Source organism: Pangasianodon hypophthalmus, chromosome 8, assembly GCF_027358585.1.
Source record: "Pangasianodon hypophthalmus isolate fPanHyp1 chromosome 8, fPanHyp1.pri, whole genome shotgun sequence".
Taxonomy (NCBI): Eukaryota; Metazoa; Chordata; class Actinopteri; order Siluriformes; family Pangasiidae; genus Pangasianodon; species Pangasianodon hypophthalmus.
In genome coordinates this window covers 7488808-7504040 of record NC_069717.1, presented here as the reverse complement: position 1 = coordinate 7504040, position 15233 = coordinate 7488808, and the positions used below count along the sequence as shown (strand labels likewise).

The following is a 15233-nucleotide window of genomic DNA, read 5'->3' as shown; positions in this document are numbered from 1 at the left end:
CAGGTTATATGACTACGCGGACAATAAAACCAACAACAGGTTGTTGGCTGTGGACAGAGGATCAGGGGAGTCTCTGGAGCACGTCAGCTGGGTGACAGAGCGGCGGGAGTTTCAAACAGCGTTGTTGACATCGGAAAACCGTATAGGAGTCTTTGAGTTGGCAATTTGAATACAAAGACCTGTGGACATAAGACTGACTGGAATATGAAGTGAGAGTTGGTGGTGAGTCGATTGGGGGGTGGTGTGGGGAGCATCGGCCGACGGCCTGTATAGGTCCGGTAGCAGTGTTGCCCCACTGCTTCTTCGTCGGCTACATCCTATCAACTTTAACAAAATGGCGGGGAGGAGTGTGGATGGTATGGAATATAGTGAGCAAGAAGAGAATGGTAGTGATGAGAGGAGAGAAAGTGATTGGGAGGAAGTAGGGAGGGAGAAAGGAGTTAAGAAAGGGACAAGTCGTAAGAGAAAGAAAAAAAATGGGGCTAGCTCAACTGGTACGAAAAGTGAAGGAAGAGATGATGAAGGAGAGGGTCTTAAAGCAAGACTGTTTAATGTAGTGGAACGATTTGAAGGAGAGGGGGGAGTTAAGAGAATGGATCCACTTAAGTTAACAAAAATAATAAGAGGGCAACTAGGAGAAATGAAATATGCAAGAATATTGGGAGATGGAAATCTACTTACAGGATGTAATAACGAGGGGCAGATAAATGAGGTGCATTGGAAAAATTAAAGTAGACAAAGTAATAAGAGTGGGAGAGAGAAGAACGGGTGGTAGTAAGGGGGTGATATATGGAATTCCGCTTACTGTGAATATGACTAGTGGAGAACATGAGGGTACGAAACAGTTCAGTTAAAAGTGTCGTAAGAATGACAAGGGGAATTGAAAAAAATAGAAACAGAATCTGTTTTGGTTGAGTTTGAGTCAAAGGATGTGCCAAAAGAGGTATATTATGGATTCATGAGATATAGCATAAGGGAATACATTCCTAAGCCAATGAGATGTTATAAATGCCAAGAATTTGGACATGTGGCTAAGGTATGTAAAGGAAAAAGAAGGTGTGCCAGGTGCAGTGGGGATCATGATTATGGAAAGTGTGGGGAAGAAGTGAGGCCAAAGTGTTGCAGTTGTGGAGGGAATCACAGTGTCGCATTTTGGGGATGTGAAGTGATGAAAAAAGAAGTGAAAGTGCAACAGATAAGAGTGAAGGAAAACATTTCTTATTCTGAGGCTGTTAAAAGACCTGAAAGAGAAAAGGAGAGTCAGAAGAGGGAATATATGAATAGGGGGCCAAGAGAAGTTCAACAAGAGCAGAAGGATCAATGGGAGGAGAAGAAGAAATTGGTGACATTTATAGCAGGAGTGATAAACGCTACAGCTGAAATTAGATCTAAAACGGAAAGAATTCAGATTATTGTAAAAGCAGCAATACATCATCTAGATATGGCAGGTTTGAAATGGGAAGATGTGAGGGATGAACTAAGTGTACAGACGAGTCAAGAGACAACATGTGTGGGTTAATAATTTTAGTAATGTTAATCCTTCAATGGAATGCAAGAAGCCTGGTTGCAAATGGACAAGATTTTAAGCAGTTTATTGCGAGTAGGAGAGAAAAGCCAGACATAGTGTTCAGGAATCCTGGCTAAAGCCTAATCTGGATTTTGTTATATATGGATATGTAGCAATAAGACAAGATAGGGTAAATGATGGTGGAGGGGGTTGTGTTACATTTGTGAAACAGGGGATCCCACATAGGGTGTTAGGCATAGGGAGTGAACATGAATATGTAGTAGTGGAAGTATGGGGTGTGGGGAAGAAATTTGTAGTCATAAATTATTATAATCCATGTAGAAGAATGCAATTAAGCCAGCTTGAGGAAATAGAGGGACAAGATAGCAGTAATACTGTATGGTGTGGGGACTTCAATGCGCATAATACATTGTGGGGAGGTGAAAAAGTGGATATTAATGGGCAAGTGATGGAAGAGCTCTTAGAGGAGAAAAACTTAGTATGTCTAAATGATGGAACTAAAACAAGGATAGAGGTTAATACTGGAAGAGAGTCTGCACTTGATCTTACACTGGTGTCCAGTAGTATGGCAGCAATATGTAGTTGGAGTGTGTATAAAGAAGGAACAGTAGGAAGTGATTTAACATGGGAGAATTAAGGAGAGCATTGGCAAAAACTGGGAAGACTGCACCAGGGAAAGATGAAGTATGTTATAGCATGTTGAAGCAGTTAAGTGAGGAGGGGAAGAGGAAGTTATTGATGCTATACAATAAAGTGCGGGAAGAAGGAAGAGTGCCAAAGAGCTGGAAGGAAGCAGTTATTGTTCCAATAAGAAAACCTGGGAAAGATGCTAGTAAGCCAACAAATAGACCCATTTTAGTAAGCCAACAAATAAACCCATTATAGACCCATTGCCCTGACTTCTCATATCTGTAAGATAATGGAAAGAATGGTAAATGAGAGATTAATGTATATTATGGAAAAACATAATATATGTTTTAAAGGAAGGGGTACTATGGATGCAGTGGTATGTTTGGAAGATGAAATAAGAAAAGCTCAAATAAATAAAGAGATGTTAGTAGCAGTATTTTTTGATGTTGAAAAAGCATATTACATGCTATGGAGAGAGGGGTTGATGATTACGTTGTATAGAATGGGAGTTAGAGGAAGAATTTTTAACTGGATTAAAGATTTCTTGAAAGGAAGAACAATACAGGTTAAAATAGGAGCAGATTTGTCAAGCAAGCATGCAGCAGAGAATGGAACGCCCCAGGGGAGTGTAATAAGTCCCACATTATTCTCAGTAATGATATATATGTAAATGTACCAGCGGGCATGGGAAGATCCCTATTTGCGGATGATGGAGCAATATGGAAAAGAGGAAGAAATGTAGAACATATAGTTAAGAAAGTGCAAGATGGTATACAGCAGGTTAAGAAGTGGGGAATAAAATGGGGTTTTAAATTTTCTGTTGAAAAAACTAAAGTAATGTTTTTTACAAGGAGGAAGATCAATGAAGGCTTTAATCTAAAACTATATGGAAGTAAGTTGGAGAGAGTTAATAAATTTTGTTTTCTAGGAGTACATTTTGATCCAAGGTTGACATTGGTAGAACATATAAGGAATGTGGAGAATAAATGTAAAAAAGTAATAAATACAATGAGATGTGTATCAGGGTTAGAATGGGGAGCGGATTAGCAATCACTGAAATATATATGTAAGTTTAATAAAGTCAAGGATAGATTATGGGAGTGTGGTGTATGGATCAGCAGCCAAATCTGTACTTGCGAGACTTGATATAATACAGGCTAAAACAATCAAAACAATAAACAATAGTGCAGACCTTGTAACTGAATTATACAGATATGTGGATGACAAATACAGAGATTATATTCAGATTTATACAGATGGGTCGAAAGATCCTGAAACAGGAAGGACTGGATCAGCATTTTTTAGAGTTAATCAAGGAGGTGAGCAAACGAACCACGAATGATCTGAATGTGTGTACAGTTGAGTTATATGTTATCATGATGGCATTAGAATGGATTGGAAAGGAGGACAAAATAAGTAAAGTTTTAATTGGAAGTGATTCATTGTCAGCGCTGTACAGCCTCAGGACAGGTATGTCTAATAGCCATCAGGACTTGTTATATGCAACATTGGCAACATATACAAGAGTAAAGGAAAAATGTAATGAGATTCAACTGATCTGGACCCCAGCTCATATAGGCATTCTGGGCAATGAGAGAGTGGATAAATTAGCTAAACAAGCAATTAAAAAAGAGAATATTGAAGTAAATATAAAGATGTCAAAATCTGAAGGGAAAAGTATAGTTTGGAAAGAAGCCATGAGGAAATGGCAATGTCAGTGGGACAGGGAAGCTAAAGGAAGACATTTGTATGCCATTCAAAACAAAGTTGGTACAGTGAGGAACTGGGGAGGGGCTAGGAGAGAAGAAATAATGATGACAAGATTAAGAATAGGACACAGTAACACAGTAAGTTTTTTGAGTATTGTCAGACATTAGAAACCATAGAACATGTACTTTTACAGAAGATATGAAGAACAGAGGAGAAATATGACGGAAGAATTAAGAAGAGATGGGTTGGCAGGGGCAGGTATAAAATATATTCTGCAAAGTGGTGTGATTAGACAAGGCAGGAAAAATATATGTAATTTCTTAATTAGTACGGGTTTGATGAGGAGAATATGATCGCGGAAAACAAGCTGGAGGAAATAAACTGGAGTAACATCGCAGGAGAATTATCCAGAAGATGGCGGTAATGCAACGCTCTTGGATGCAAGCTGCCGTTAAACCTCAAAGAAGAAGAAGAAGAAGAAGAAGCGGAACCCCCAACAACAACGGCAGCCATTTTTGTGGATAATAATTTACGGTGTTTCTGGTTAAATCTAAAGTATGTAAAAAATAAAAAAAAGTATAGTAATTGGACTTGTTCTTGAGGTAATATTCCGTCGGTCGCGACACTGACTGAAAGAATAAGGCACCTTTCTACTGAAAAACATTCAACTCGACTACAGAAGAAAATGGAGGACAACAAAGTGAAAGGAGGGTGAAATGGCAGTGCTCAAGAAACGACGCTGTCCATACTGCTATCACCCAGTTCTGCTGCACTGGTCTAACTCTGTGTCATGATAAAATCATGAAATCCACGTTTCTGACCCTTCGTTTGTTCATATTCGGTAAGCAGGTTGTGTGACCTGCTCAAGGTCCGCATTACAGCTGCTCTTTACTCTGAACACTGAGTATAAATTCATTACTTTATCTTTATACGAACTAGTAAATTGTACTAACGTTCAATTTAACGCAAAAGACAAACCCCAAATCTGTTTAGTTTTAAAGCGAGAAAATGTGTACAGTACAGATATGAGCGTAGTTTCAGTTTAAGTGTTTACATATCTAAATATCTACATATATTCATGCATTATATCATGGTCGGTCTGAATACTCGAATCTGATTGGCTGGAAGGTGTGCCATCAAACCGCTGAATGCACAAGTAGTTCCAGTCAGTTTAATCACTGCACAGTCTCCCTCCTTTACTCTTTTTCTCTCTCCCCCTCTCTCTCCAGACATTCAGTGACAACGCTGGCAGGTGACCATGGTATAAGCGGGATAATCCACAGCTAGGTGTGCATTACACGATTTTGATGCTCTCCACGGAGTGATTCGCATACAGTGATTCTTTGTCTCCACACCGTGCATTAAAATCATATAATGCACACATAGCCGTGTATTATTCCTTACTTAACCCATTCATCTTAAGGAACTGCTTTGTCTTGGTTAGGGTCATGGTAGATCCGGACCCTATCCCGGGAACACTAGGCGTATTCCTGCCTCATGCCCTGGACAGGACGCCATATAATTACACGGCACTAAGCACACACATACATACCTAGGGCACTTTAGAGTAGCCAGTCCACCTATTGGTATGTTTTCTGGAGGTGAGAGGTACAAACACACATACATGGGGAGTGCATGCACAGACACTGTACACAGCCTGTACCAAGAGCTCAAGATCGAACCTGGGAACCTGGAGCTGTGATGTGCCAACCCTATGCACTGCACCACTATGCCCTCCTTTTGTAATAATCATTTTCTCCAGTCATTGGCATCTATGAAATGTTAAGTCACCTGAATACTAAGCACGCTGTTGTTGAAATCGTGTGTTAGAGCAGTGAAATCACTGAACTGTGCAATACCCATGACTAGAGTTAAAGAAGTTTGCCCTATAACAGATTTCCCATCTAAACATCATCTAAACACCAAAATGTACAACACCATGATATTAAGAATTTGTACCAAGTAACCAACGGAGGTAACCTCGATAAGCTTTTCTCTATCTGGTTGGTTGTGAGTGTATGCACAATGGTGCTTTTCGACAGCTTGTCAATCAATTAAGCCTTGCTCCTGGTTCAGATAGAGGTCACAACACATAACTTGTGTTTTACGTCGGCTTACTACTAGATACACTGGTGAGATCACACTAATCACAATAAGAGTTTCAGATCTTGTTTGTTACATTTTTTAAAAACATATTACTTGTGTAGGTTCCTTTTGTAGTCAAGAGTTTAAGTAATATGAAAAGTAAATAAATTTACATAGAAGAGGTCTCCATATGTGTAACTGTAGCTAATGTTTGTATCTGGAATTAAATCATCATTCCAACTTTTACAAGCTTGGAAATTATATACATACATTTAAAAAAACTATTTGTTTTGTCTCCAAACAGGTGTTCATGCTGTCCTCACATATGGAGCCAGATGTGGGCAAAGTGAATATCTATCAGCAGCTGGAGAATGTTGTCCTATGTGTAATATAGGTATGACGTGGTGAAACTTTAGTAATTGAAACAAGTCATTAAGTAGTAGAAAGTAAAACCTAGCTGAATGATAGGTATAAAGTTATTAGCCAGTAAAATTAATTCATTCATCGTCAGTAACTGCTTTATCCTGGTCAGGGTAGCGTTGGAGCCGGAGCCTATACCAAGAGCACTGGGTGTAGGACAGGTATACACCCTGGATGGGATGTCAGTCCATCGCAGGGCATCGGACATTTACACGTAGGGGCAATTTAGAGTCGCTAATCCAAATACCAACATGGTTTTGGACAGTGGGCGGAAACTGGAGATCCCAGACATGCAGAGCTGTAAAGTAACAAAGCTATGTCACTATGCTACCACTGAAAAAAAATAATAAAATAAATAAAATAATAATAATAATTGAGGTTATCCAGGTCTGATGATTTTTCAATTTGAATGTCTTTACTGAAAATACTATTTTGTTTAATATTCAGTTTCATTTGAAATGTAATAATGTTTCTCTTTAGTGATTTATCTTCCATTTTTTTCACCATATTACATGATGTAGATTAGATGATGTAGATAAAGTAAAATCATGTTTTTGCTGATATTTGGCTGAACTCATGCTAGGAGCTCTTTAAAGAAGCTCTTATGAAGATGATTTTATGAAGATTTTTTTTATGGTGAACTCTTTCACATACAGTCAGGTCCATACGTATTTGGACAGTGACACAATTTGGGGTGGCCTGTGTCCTCTTTATTTCATGACAGATTAAGGAGATAAAAGGTCTGTAGTTAATTCCAAGTGTTGAATTTGTATTTGCTAGCTGTTCATGGGAATATGTGGTCCAGAATTTGTATTTGCTAGCTCTCAATATGTCGTCCAGAGAGGTGTGGATGCAGGTGAAGGAGGCCATCATTAGGCTGAAAAAACAATACAAACCTATCAGAGAGATAGCAGAAACTTTAGGAATGGCCAAATCATCAATGTGGTACATTCTTAAAAAGAAGGCATGCACTGGTGAGCTCAGCAACGCCAAAAGGCAGCTAAAGTGGACGATTGCAGTATTCTGTCCTTGGTGAAGAAAAACTCCTTCACAACATCTAGCCTAGCCAAGTCAAGAACACACTGGAGGAGGTAGACGTATCATTGTCAAAGTCTACAATCGAATGATGCCTTCATGAGTGTAAATACAGAGGGTTAACCACTGTTAACACTCAAGAGCAGAAAGGCCAGATTAGACTTTGCTAGAAACCTCCAAAAAAGCCTGACCAGTTCTCATGTAAGATTAAGTAAGATTACTAGAATGATGGGAAGAGAAGAGTATGGAGAAGGAAAGGAAGGGCTCATGATCCAAAGCATACCACATCATCTGTCCAACATGTAGAGGGAGTGTTATGGCATGGGCAAGTATGGCTGCCAATGGAACTGGGTGACTGGTGTTTATTGATGATGTGACTGCTGATAGAAGTAGCAGGATGAATTCTGAAGTATATAGAGCTATACTTTCTGCTCAGATTGAGTCAAATGCTGCAAAACTGATAGGACAGCACTTTGCAGTACAGATGGATAATGACCCAAAACGTACCGTGAAAGCAACTCAAGAGCTTCCTAAGGCAAATAAATTGAATGTTCTTAAATGGCTGAGTCAGTCACCCGACCTCAACCCAACTGAGCATGCTTTCCACTTACTGAAGACAAATCTGAAGGCAGAAAGACTCGCACACAAGCGACACCTGAAGGCGGCTGCAGTAAAGGCCTGACAAACATCTCGAGGGAGGAAACTCAGCATATGATGTCTGTGGGTTCCAGACTTCAGGCAGTCATTGACTGCAAAGTATTTGCATCCAAGTATTAAAATTAGCTTTATATTTATAATTATGTAAGTTTGTCCATTTACTTTTGAGCCTGTGAAAATAGAGGGACTCTAAAAAAACGGCTGTAATTCCTAAACAGTTAATGCAATATTTTTTGTTAAACCCCTTGAATTAAAGCTGAAAGTTTATGCTTCAATCCCATCTTGATTGCTTCATTTCAAATCCATTGTGGTGGTGTACAGAGGCAAAATTAAGAAAATTGTGTCACTGTCCAAATACTTATGGACCTGACTGTATTTGTCCTCTCATTTTTTATCAGTTAATATTATCTCTGTGTTCTGCAGGGTCGGTGGTTTTCAAAGACTGCAGTGGTGATTACAGTACAACATGCAAACCTTGTTCTAAAGGAACATTCATGAATGAGCCTAATGGCTTACCCAGCTGTTTTCCATGTAAAACCTGTGACACAGGTAAATATCATTCTGCCTATTGGTATGTCTTATATATTTAATTCTTGTTTCAGTCATCTTAATCTGAGGATTTTCTAATATGATGTTCTGTTTCTAGGCCTTTATATTTTACAAGACTGTACCACAATAAAGAATACAGTCTGTGAGGTCTTGGATGGATATTATTGCATGCATTACTTTGAAGGAGAATGCTCTCATGCAATGAAACACAGTAAATGTAAACCAGGGCAACAAATAAAAACTCCAGGTGGGTGCTAAAGCCTCAGTCCTTCCTCTGATCACTGTCACGCTGAAAAGGTTAGTGCTTTTGAACAAGACACTTAAATCCCTAATAAAAATGGCATGTTTATGAAGATGAATCAATAACAACAAATAATCTTAATAAAGGAAGTTAGGTAAAAGAAATACCTGCATCATTGCATTAAAAAGAAAAACAGGACTCTGGACATTGTTTTTTCGCCTAAAACACTACAAACACAACAAAACTGTCATAAGGTTAAAGATTGTTAAACACTGCATCCTTATAAACATAGATGAATGGTCCTTTTGTAAAAATGTTATGTATATAACTGGTGAATGTGCACTGTGAGGATGAAGTGTTTTTGATGTTTCACTATTTATTTACAGGCACTAAGGCCTCAGATACAGTTTGTGAGCCCTGTCCACAAGGATTTTATTCTCCTGAAGGTGTGACCTGTTCTAAATGGACTGAGTAAGTCATTTATTTGTCATGTAAGCTATGATATTTTTGTTTGCATGTTGCATTCTTTACCTTTCAGCCAGAGTGTTTTTCTTTGTGTGAAAGTTTCCATTTTTTCTTTAATCAAGCTGTTCACTCAGTAATGAGATTGAGGACCAAGAAGGCACTTCCATTACAGATGTTAAATGCAAACCGAGAAGGAAGAGATATGTTCTCCTAGCATCTGTTCTCATGGCTATAGTTCTTTTACTGTCAGTTATGGTTTTATATTTGACGCACGACCAAGCAAACCAAAGTGAGTTGTGTTCAGTTTTTTATTTCTATTTCAAACAATGCAAATGTTTGCAAATGTGGCATGTGGTCAAATACCTAATGCATCAATATACTATAATATTCTTAACTAGATTGTAACAAGTGCTTGGTTTATATTAATATTTGACACTCTTCTTGTTTTGTTTTGCAGGTAGCACAACATTAAATGTAAGTGCTTACTTTTAATGCTTTTAATCAGTAATGTCTTATTACATTTACCATTTGTTTTTCCTTATTGATAAGGAGAACAAAAATGTTAGTTTAAATAAAAGAGTTTTGATTCTTGCAATACTGAAGCAATACTGTGCAATGTCTATTAGCAGTTCTTTTTTCATCAGAACTACTGCTTGATCCTGGATGTGTTCTCAGACACTTTTGTTTTTCATTTTCTATTGACTGTAAACAGAAATAAGCCACAGGGTCCATACATCCTTTTTGATGCATTTAATATCTGTAAAATTCATGTTATAAAAAAAATACTTTGTCTGAAATAATATGTATGATCTTTAGCAATTTTTAACATGCTTTAATTAACTTTTCTTTACTTTTCTTCCCTTTTATATTTCTTTTTAAATTCGTGATAATATAAATGACAGTCAACACAGTAGTGTCGAATTAAATGTTTTTTTTTGGAAGGACACAGAAATGCAGTTTTTGGTGATTTCCTTGTTCTATCACAGCTTATTCAACTCAGTAATGAATGAACAGTTAAAGCTGATGAATTTAGACTGTAGTGTGAAATTATTGAAACCAAACCGTGATTCTGTTCATTTATTATAATTGGATTATGCTGATGTTGCATCCATCTTTACTCTCCACTAAAGTTGGAGTTTTTTTATTGGATTTGTGCTGGTTATATATATATCAGTCAGATGAATCGTTTTCCTTTGTAGATCTCTTAATACTGTTTCTTTTTGTGCTTACAGAGGACTGTAGAGGAAACAGCTCCTCAGCTTTCAGTATGCGCACCATCATCCAGTAAACTGTAAGAGCTGCCCCTACTGTTTCATCATGAATGCATAATGAAAGCTGGTTCATACTGTAGAACCTAAACGTTATTTCTTTCCTTTAGGGAAGAAGATCAGGAAACAGATTCACTAGCTGTAACCTGATTGTAACAAGGAACACACCGTGCATGTGAAAACATGGTGAATTGATCCACAAGGATTTATTTCAGTGTGTTTCTTACCAAACCAACAGCTCTACAAAAGGAGAAATAGACCCTTTTTTTGATTTGGAAACCCAAAAAAGTGACAGGTGATTTTTTTTGAGAGGCTTCTCTGGTTAATGCCCTCTTTACTGATCACTGACTCTCTTCTCGGCAGAGCGGGATTGTGCCGTATTCTTTCCATTTTGTGTTAATGGATTTAATGGTGCTCCACGGGACATTCAAAGTTTAGGATATTTTTTATAACTACACCCTGATTGGTACTTTTACAGAACTTTGTCCTACACTTTTTTTTTTTGATAGTTCCTGCATCTTCATGATTTGTATTGTTTAGGTATGTTGTCTGTTCCTGGAACATGAAGATCATGTAATAATTTAACTCAGCTTCACTCTATTCTGCTAATTATGTGACTTCTGCTGGAAACTGGTTACATCTAACCAATTTAGGGTTCAGTACTAGTTTAGAGTTTCACTTTTTTTTCCATTTATGCAATCACACCTTTTAAATTGTAATTTGTAATTAATTTTTGAAAAGTATTTGATTTTCCTCTACTTCAATATTGTGAGTTAAACTGTATCTCTTTGGGCTTGATTTCTAACATTATTATGGTTTGCTCTTGTATCACGTGCATTTTCCAAACTTTTATGTTCATGCCCTAAGAGAACACAAGTGTCTAAATTTTTGTCACGAACTCTTAAATATTGCCCATTGCGATTGCATAAGAACCACCTTTCGTATAACACTAATTTTAGATCTGGGATTCTTTAGGGCTTTTCCCACTTGAAATAGTTAACACTGGGTCATTCTAAACCCCGGGTAAACAGAGTCCTGGGTTATCCGCTTTCACATTTCACATTGCTCATACTTTACTCAGGGTTAACAATTAATCCTGAGGATTCATAATCTGACATTTCACACTGTACATTCCTAAACCCTGGGTTAACATTCTTACCATGACTGGATAAATACAACAACCATGACTGGATAAATACAACACGCGACCGGTTTAAGTGACAGCTTGTCTCGTGCTTTCGCATCAAAGACAAAAAGGCAAAAGAAAGAAAACACAGAGGAGCAAATTATATTAATATTTTTTTAATTCCTTTTAAGCTTGGAGAGACTTGTGTTTACTTGTACAGTCGCATCATTGTTTACTGCTCTGTCCTCATCTCAGAAATTATGGAGGTTCAGCAGGTAGACTACTTCTAACATTGATTAAACTGCTTAGAAATAGACCAAATGATACATCGATTTAAGGGGGAAGATATTGTGGATGAAAAAAAGTAAAGTAGCTAGTGCATTTTTTTTAATGTTCATCTCAAAAATGTGAACTATTGTTAAGTTTATCCCAGTACTTTTTTCGTTTAGCTGAAGTGAGTGATCCATGCAAAGTAATAAATCCCTGGGAGGCATTAACATTTAACGAATAGTTCAATTTCTGATTGGGTGTCTGTTACGGCTAGATGCTTAGCAACAGTCTAACACTGCATCGTGTCACACTGTACACGTTTGGCACAATGTGGGGTTAACACTGCAAAAGCGGTGCTAACCCCGCTTCTAAATCACAAGTGTGGAATGTTCCTCTACTCGGGGTTAAAAGCGGGGTTTAGAACGACGATAACATGGGGTTAAGCACAGTGTGAAAAGCTCTTTTGTTGAAACAAGCAATAAATCTGACTTTTTACACTGACTATATATGTACATTCATTTAACTTGTATGTTATATGAATGTACATATACTTCCAATCTAAGATTTTTTGTAAATGTTATTTCCAGCAGCATTTTTGTGTGCAACTTTTCTGTAGATCATTGTATGTTAATCTGGGAAATCCTATTGCACCTTATAATGTAGTTACATGTTAATGTAAACGTATTAGCAATTGTTCATGTGACATATTCACATAACAATGAGGTATTGTGTACTTTTAGCCTGGGAATAATGTCAAAACGATAGTCTTCCTAAAACACCTGCACTATTTTACCGCTCTTATGTAAGCCTGTTCCCATGGAACACACTGGAAATGTTATTATGCATCACTACGAATTACATACTGAACGTCTAGAAATCCAGCAGCTTCAGTGTGGCGTGAACAAAGTTCATGTATGGCGCTTCAGAAAGAGAACCATTTAAAGACAATGCTGCAAACATAGAAAGGCCTAAAGGTCTAAGCAGTCATTACTGAGTTAACATTCATGTGCTAGCCAGCTACAGTACAATCAGTACTGTAAAAGAAATGCAAAAAATTCTACTCCATTTGATACTAAAAATGAAAAAAAAACAAAAACAGTAATATTGAGTTCACTGTAATTTAATGTAATCTACGACTCGTATGGCAATAGTAAACTACATCCATCAGCAGGAAAATCAATGGCAAAGTCTGATTGCACTTATATCTATTTTAGCCTATATTGCATACATTTTTAAAGATCAGGGGGCCTGAACAGCAAAACAAAGGTTTAAAATAGACAAAGAGTTTGTTTGTCTTACATTTTACATAATTACACATGTTTATAGATCTGTTGTGTTGGTAAATAAGCCTACTTTCTGAAATCAGACATCAGTGACCAAACTGGGGGCCAAGTGGTTTTGTATTTGAATTTGTCATTATTTATTTGTGGTACTTGCTAACATAAGCATCAACATTGGCATGACCATGAACACTGAACCCAATTTAGGTGATGTAGCCAAAACCAGTCAAATCCAAATGCCTTTTTCTTTTATTGATTTCTGTAAATTACTTACAACTTTTTTACTGTGTTGTATAAAAAGAGTAAAGAGCAATTCAAGTACTCTTTTAATTTTCTTTTCTTTTTTTTTTTTTTTTTTCTTTTTCTCATCACAGTGCTGTTGAATGTTTGATTCTGATTGGTTGGAAGGTGTTGATTATTTTTCTAATAACAGCAGCTCTGATAACAGTTCCAGCAGCAAGGCAAATAAGTTTATATTAATGCACTTGTTCTAATACATTACTGTTTTATACTTTTTTATACCATCTACAGGAACCTGTATTGCAGGACTTAACAAAAATGTATATATATATAAAAAGATGTGTGATCATTGATGTGTTGAAGTTTTGTCTGAAGAAATGTTTGTTTAACATTTTTGTGAAGAGTGTACAGTATGACACGGGAAAGCCTGCAGGACAGGGCTCTGAGCTTTAACAGGAGATAACAGGAACTAACTTGTTCTGTGGATGTTACGCATTAAAATTAAAGGATAAAATGTAAAACAAAACGTTCTTTAATAATTAAAAATTGTTATGTTGGTAAATTGCTGTGGTATAAGAGAAATAAGACACTTCAGGATGTGCTATTATTGGAAAATAATCAACTTCAGGGTGATAACAGTAACTGCTCTGATGTTGATTATTTTCCTATAACAGCACTCTTTGTAGTGTTTTTAATCCTTGCATATATTTAACATCACTTTTGTTATGAAATGGTCGACAGACAGACAGACAGATAAGCAAAGGGGAGCCGAATGCTAATGTTAGGGAACTGTTCTATGTTTGCTGGCTTGTACACAAGTTCTTAGTGTGTTGCTATTCAGTGAGTCGGATCATTTGGTTCGGCTCATTAATAAGAGCCGAATCTTTAGCCCTTTAAACAGCTCATTATCATTTTTTTTCCCTGAACAAAAGTTTGTAATGATCCATGATTATTATTCTTTGCCTAATTATGGCTGAAATTGTTTCATAAAATCTTAATCTAACATCAAATGAACATAGTAACATTACTTTGCAATGAATTTTATGAAATCTGTTTAAATAATTAAATCAGCAAGCCTTGACAAAAATTTTTACTGCCTTGACAAAAATAAGCATTCTTGCATTAATGTTATTCATTCACTCCTAACACTGAGAGTCAAACACACACCTCACCATTCACACTGATGAACAACTCTGATGTTGATCTTCCAAAAAACACAGCTATATCCAGTATGTGCGAGTCGGTTCTCAATGTTTACGTGAAAGAACTGGCTCAATGAGCCGACTCGTTCGCAAACAACACATCACTACAGTATTCTACATAGCTGTATAAGTTAACTTAGTTTGTGTCTTTCTTTGAAGAGATAAAACTCTTAAATTTACATTTCAAATGTACTAAAACAGAGTATGTCTTTTACGAAGACATGATAACCTGTTCTAAGGAACTATTCTAAGAAGCAATTGCTACAGTGGGACCGTAATTCGTGATACACCGCCTTCACTGCAGGCACGAGTTTATCTCAGTTTAAAACAACCTCCTAAAGAGACGTGGAAATTAGAAACTACAGTATAACGTACAGTACCAGTCAAAAGTTGGACACACCTTCTTATTCAATGGTTTTTCTTTATTTTTAATGTTTTCAACATTGTATATTAATACTGAAGGCATCCAAACTATGAAAGAACACGTATGGAATTATGTAGTAAACAAAAATGTGTTAAATAACCCA

At 36.9% G+C, this 15233-nt stretch overlaps 1 protein-coding gene across 7 annotated transcripts; it reads left to right on the top strand.

Annotated features, from left to right (window-relative positions):
- Positions 1-3: 3 nt before the first annotated feature.
- LOC113535262 (tumor necrosis factor receptor superfamily member 14) lies at positions 4-14066 on the top strand. Of its 7 annotated transcripts, none has more exons than XM_053236156.1 (11): positions 4-4709; positions 5098-5155; positions 6258-6347; positions 6491-6587; positions 8489-8614; positions 8712-8861; positions 9242-9326; positions 9443-9609; positions 9778-9794; positions 10553-10611; positions 10699-14066. In XM_053236156.1, the coding sequence occupies exons 4-11, from the start codon at positions 6548-6550 to the stop codon at positions 10736-10738; spliced, it is 684 nt and encodes a 227-aa protein (XP_053092131.1). In that variant the 5' UTR covers positions 4-4709; positions 5098-5155; positions 6258-6347; positions 6491-6547; the 3' UTR covers positions 10739-14066. The 7 variants fall into 7 exon arrangements, with proteins under 7 accessions (XP_053092131.1, XP_053092130.1, XP_034162341.1 ...); XM_053236155.1 differs by having other exon boundaries at positions 6486-6587; XM_034306450.2 differs by lacking the exon at positions 6491-6587.
- Positions 14067-15233: the final 1167 nt, after the last annotated feature.

Bases quoted from the DNA above. Each gene is read 5' to 3' on its own strand.
- LOC113535262 (XM_034306448.2), top strand. From the start codon at position 4,670: ATGAAATCCACGTTTCTGACCCTTCGTTTGTTCATATTCG. The intron at 6,348-8,488 runs GTATGACGTGGT...TGTGTTCTGCAG, and splicing joins TTGTCCTATGTGTAATATAG to GGTCGGTGGTTTTCAAAGAC. The intron at 10,612-10,698 runs GTAAGAGCTGCC...TCTTTCCTTTAG, and splicing joins GCACCATCATCCAGTAAACT to GGAAGAAGATCAGGAAACAG.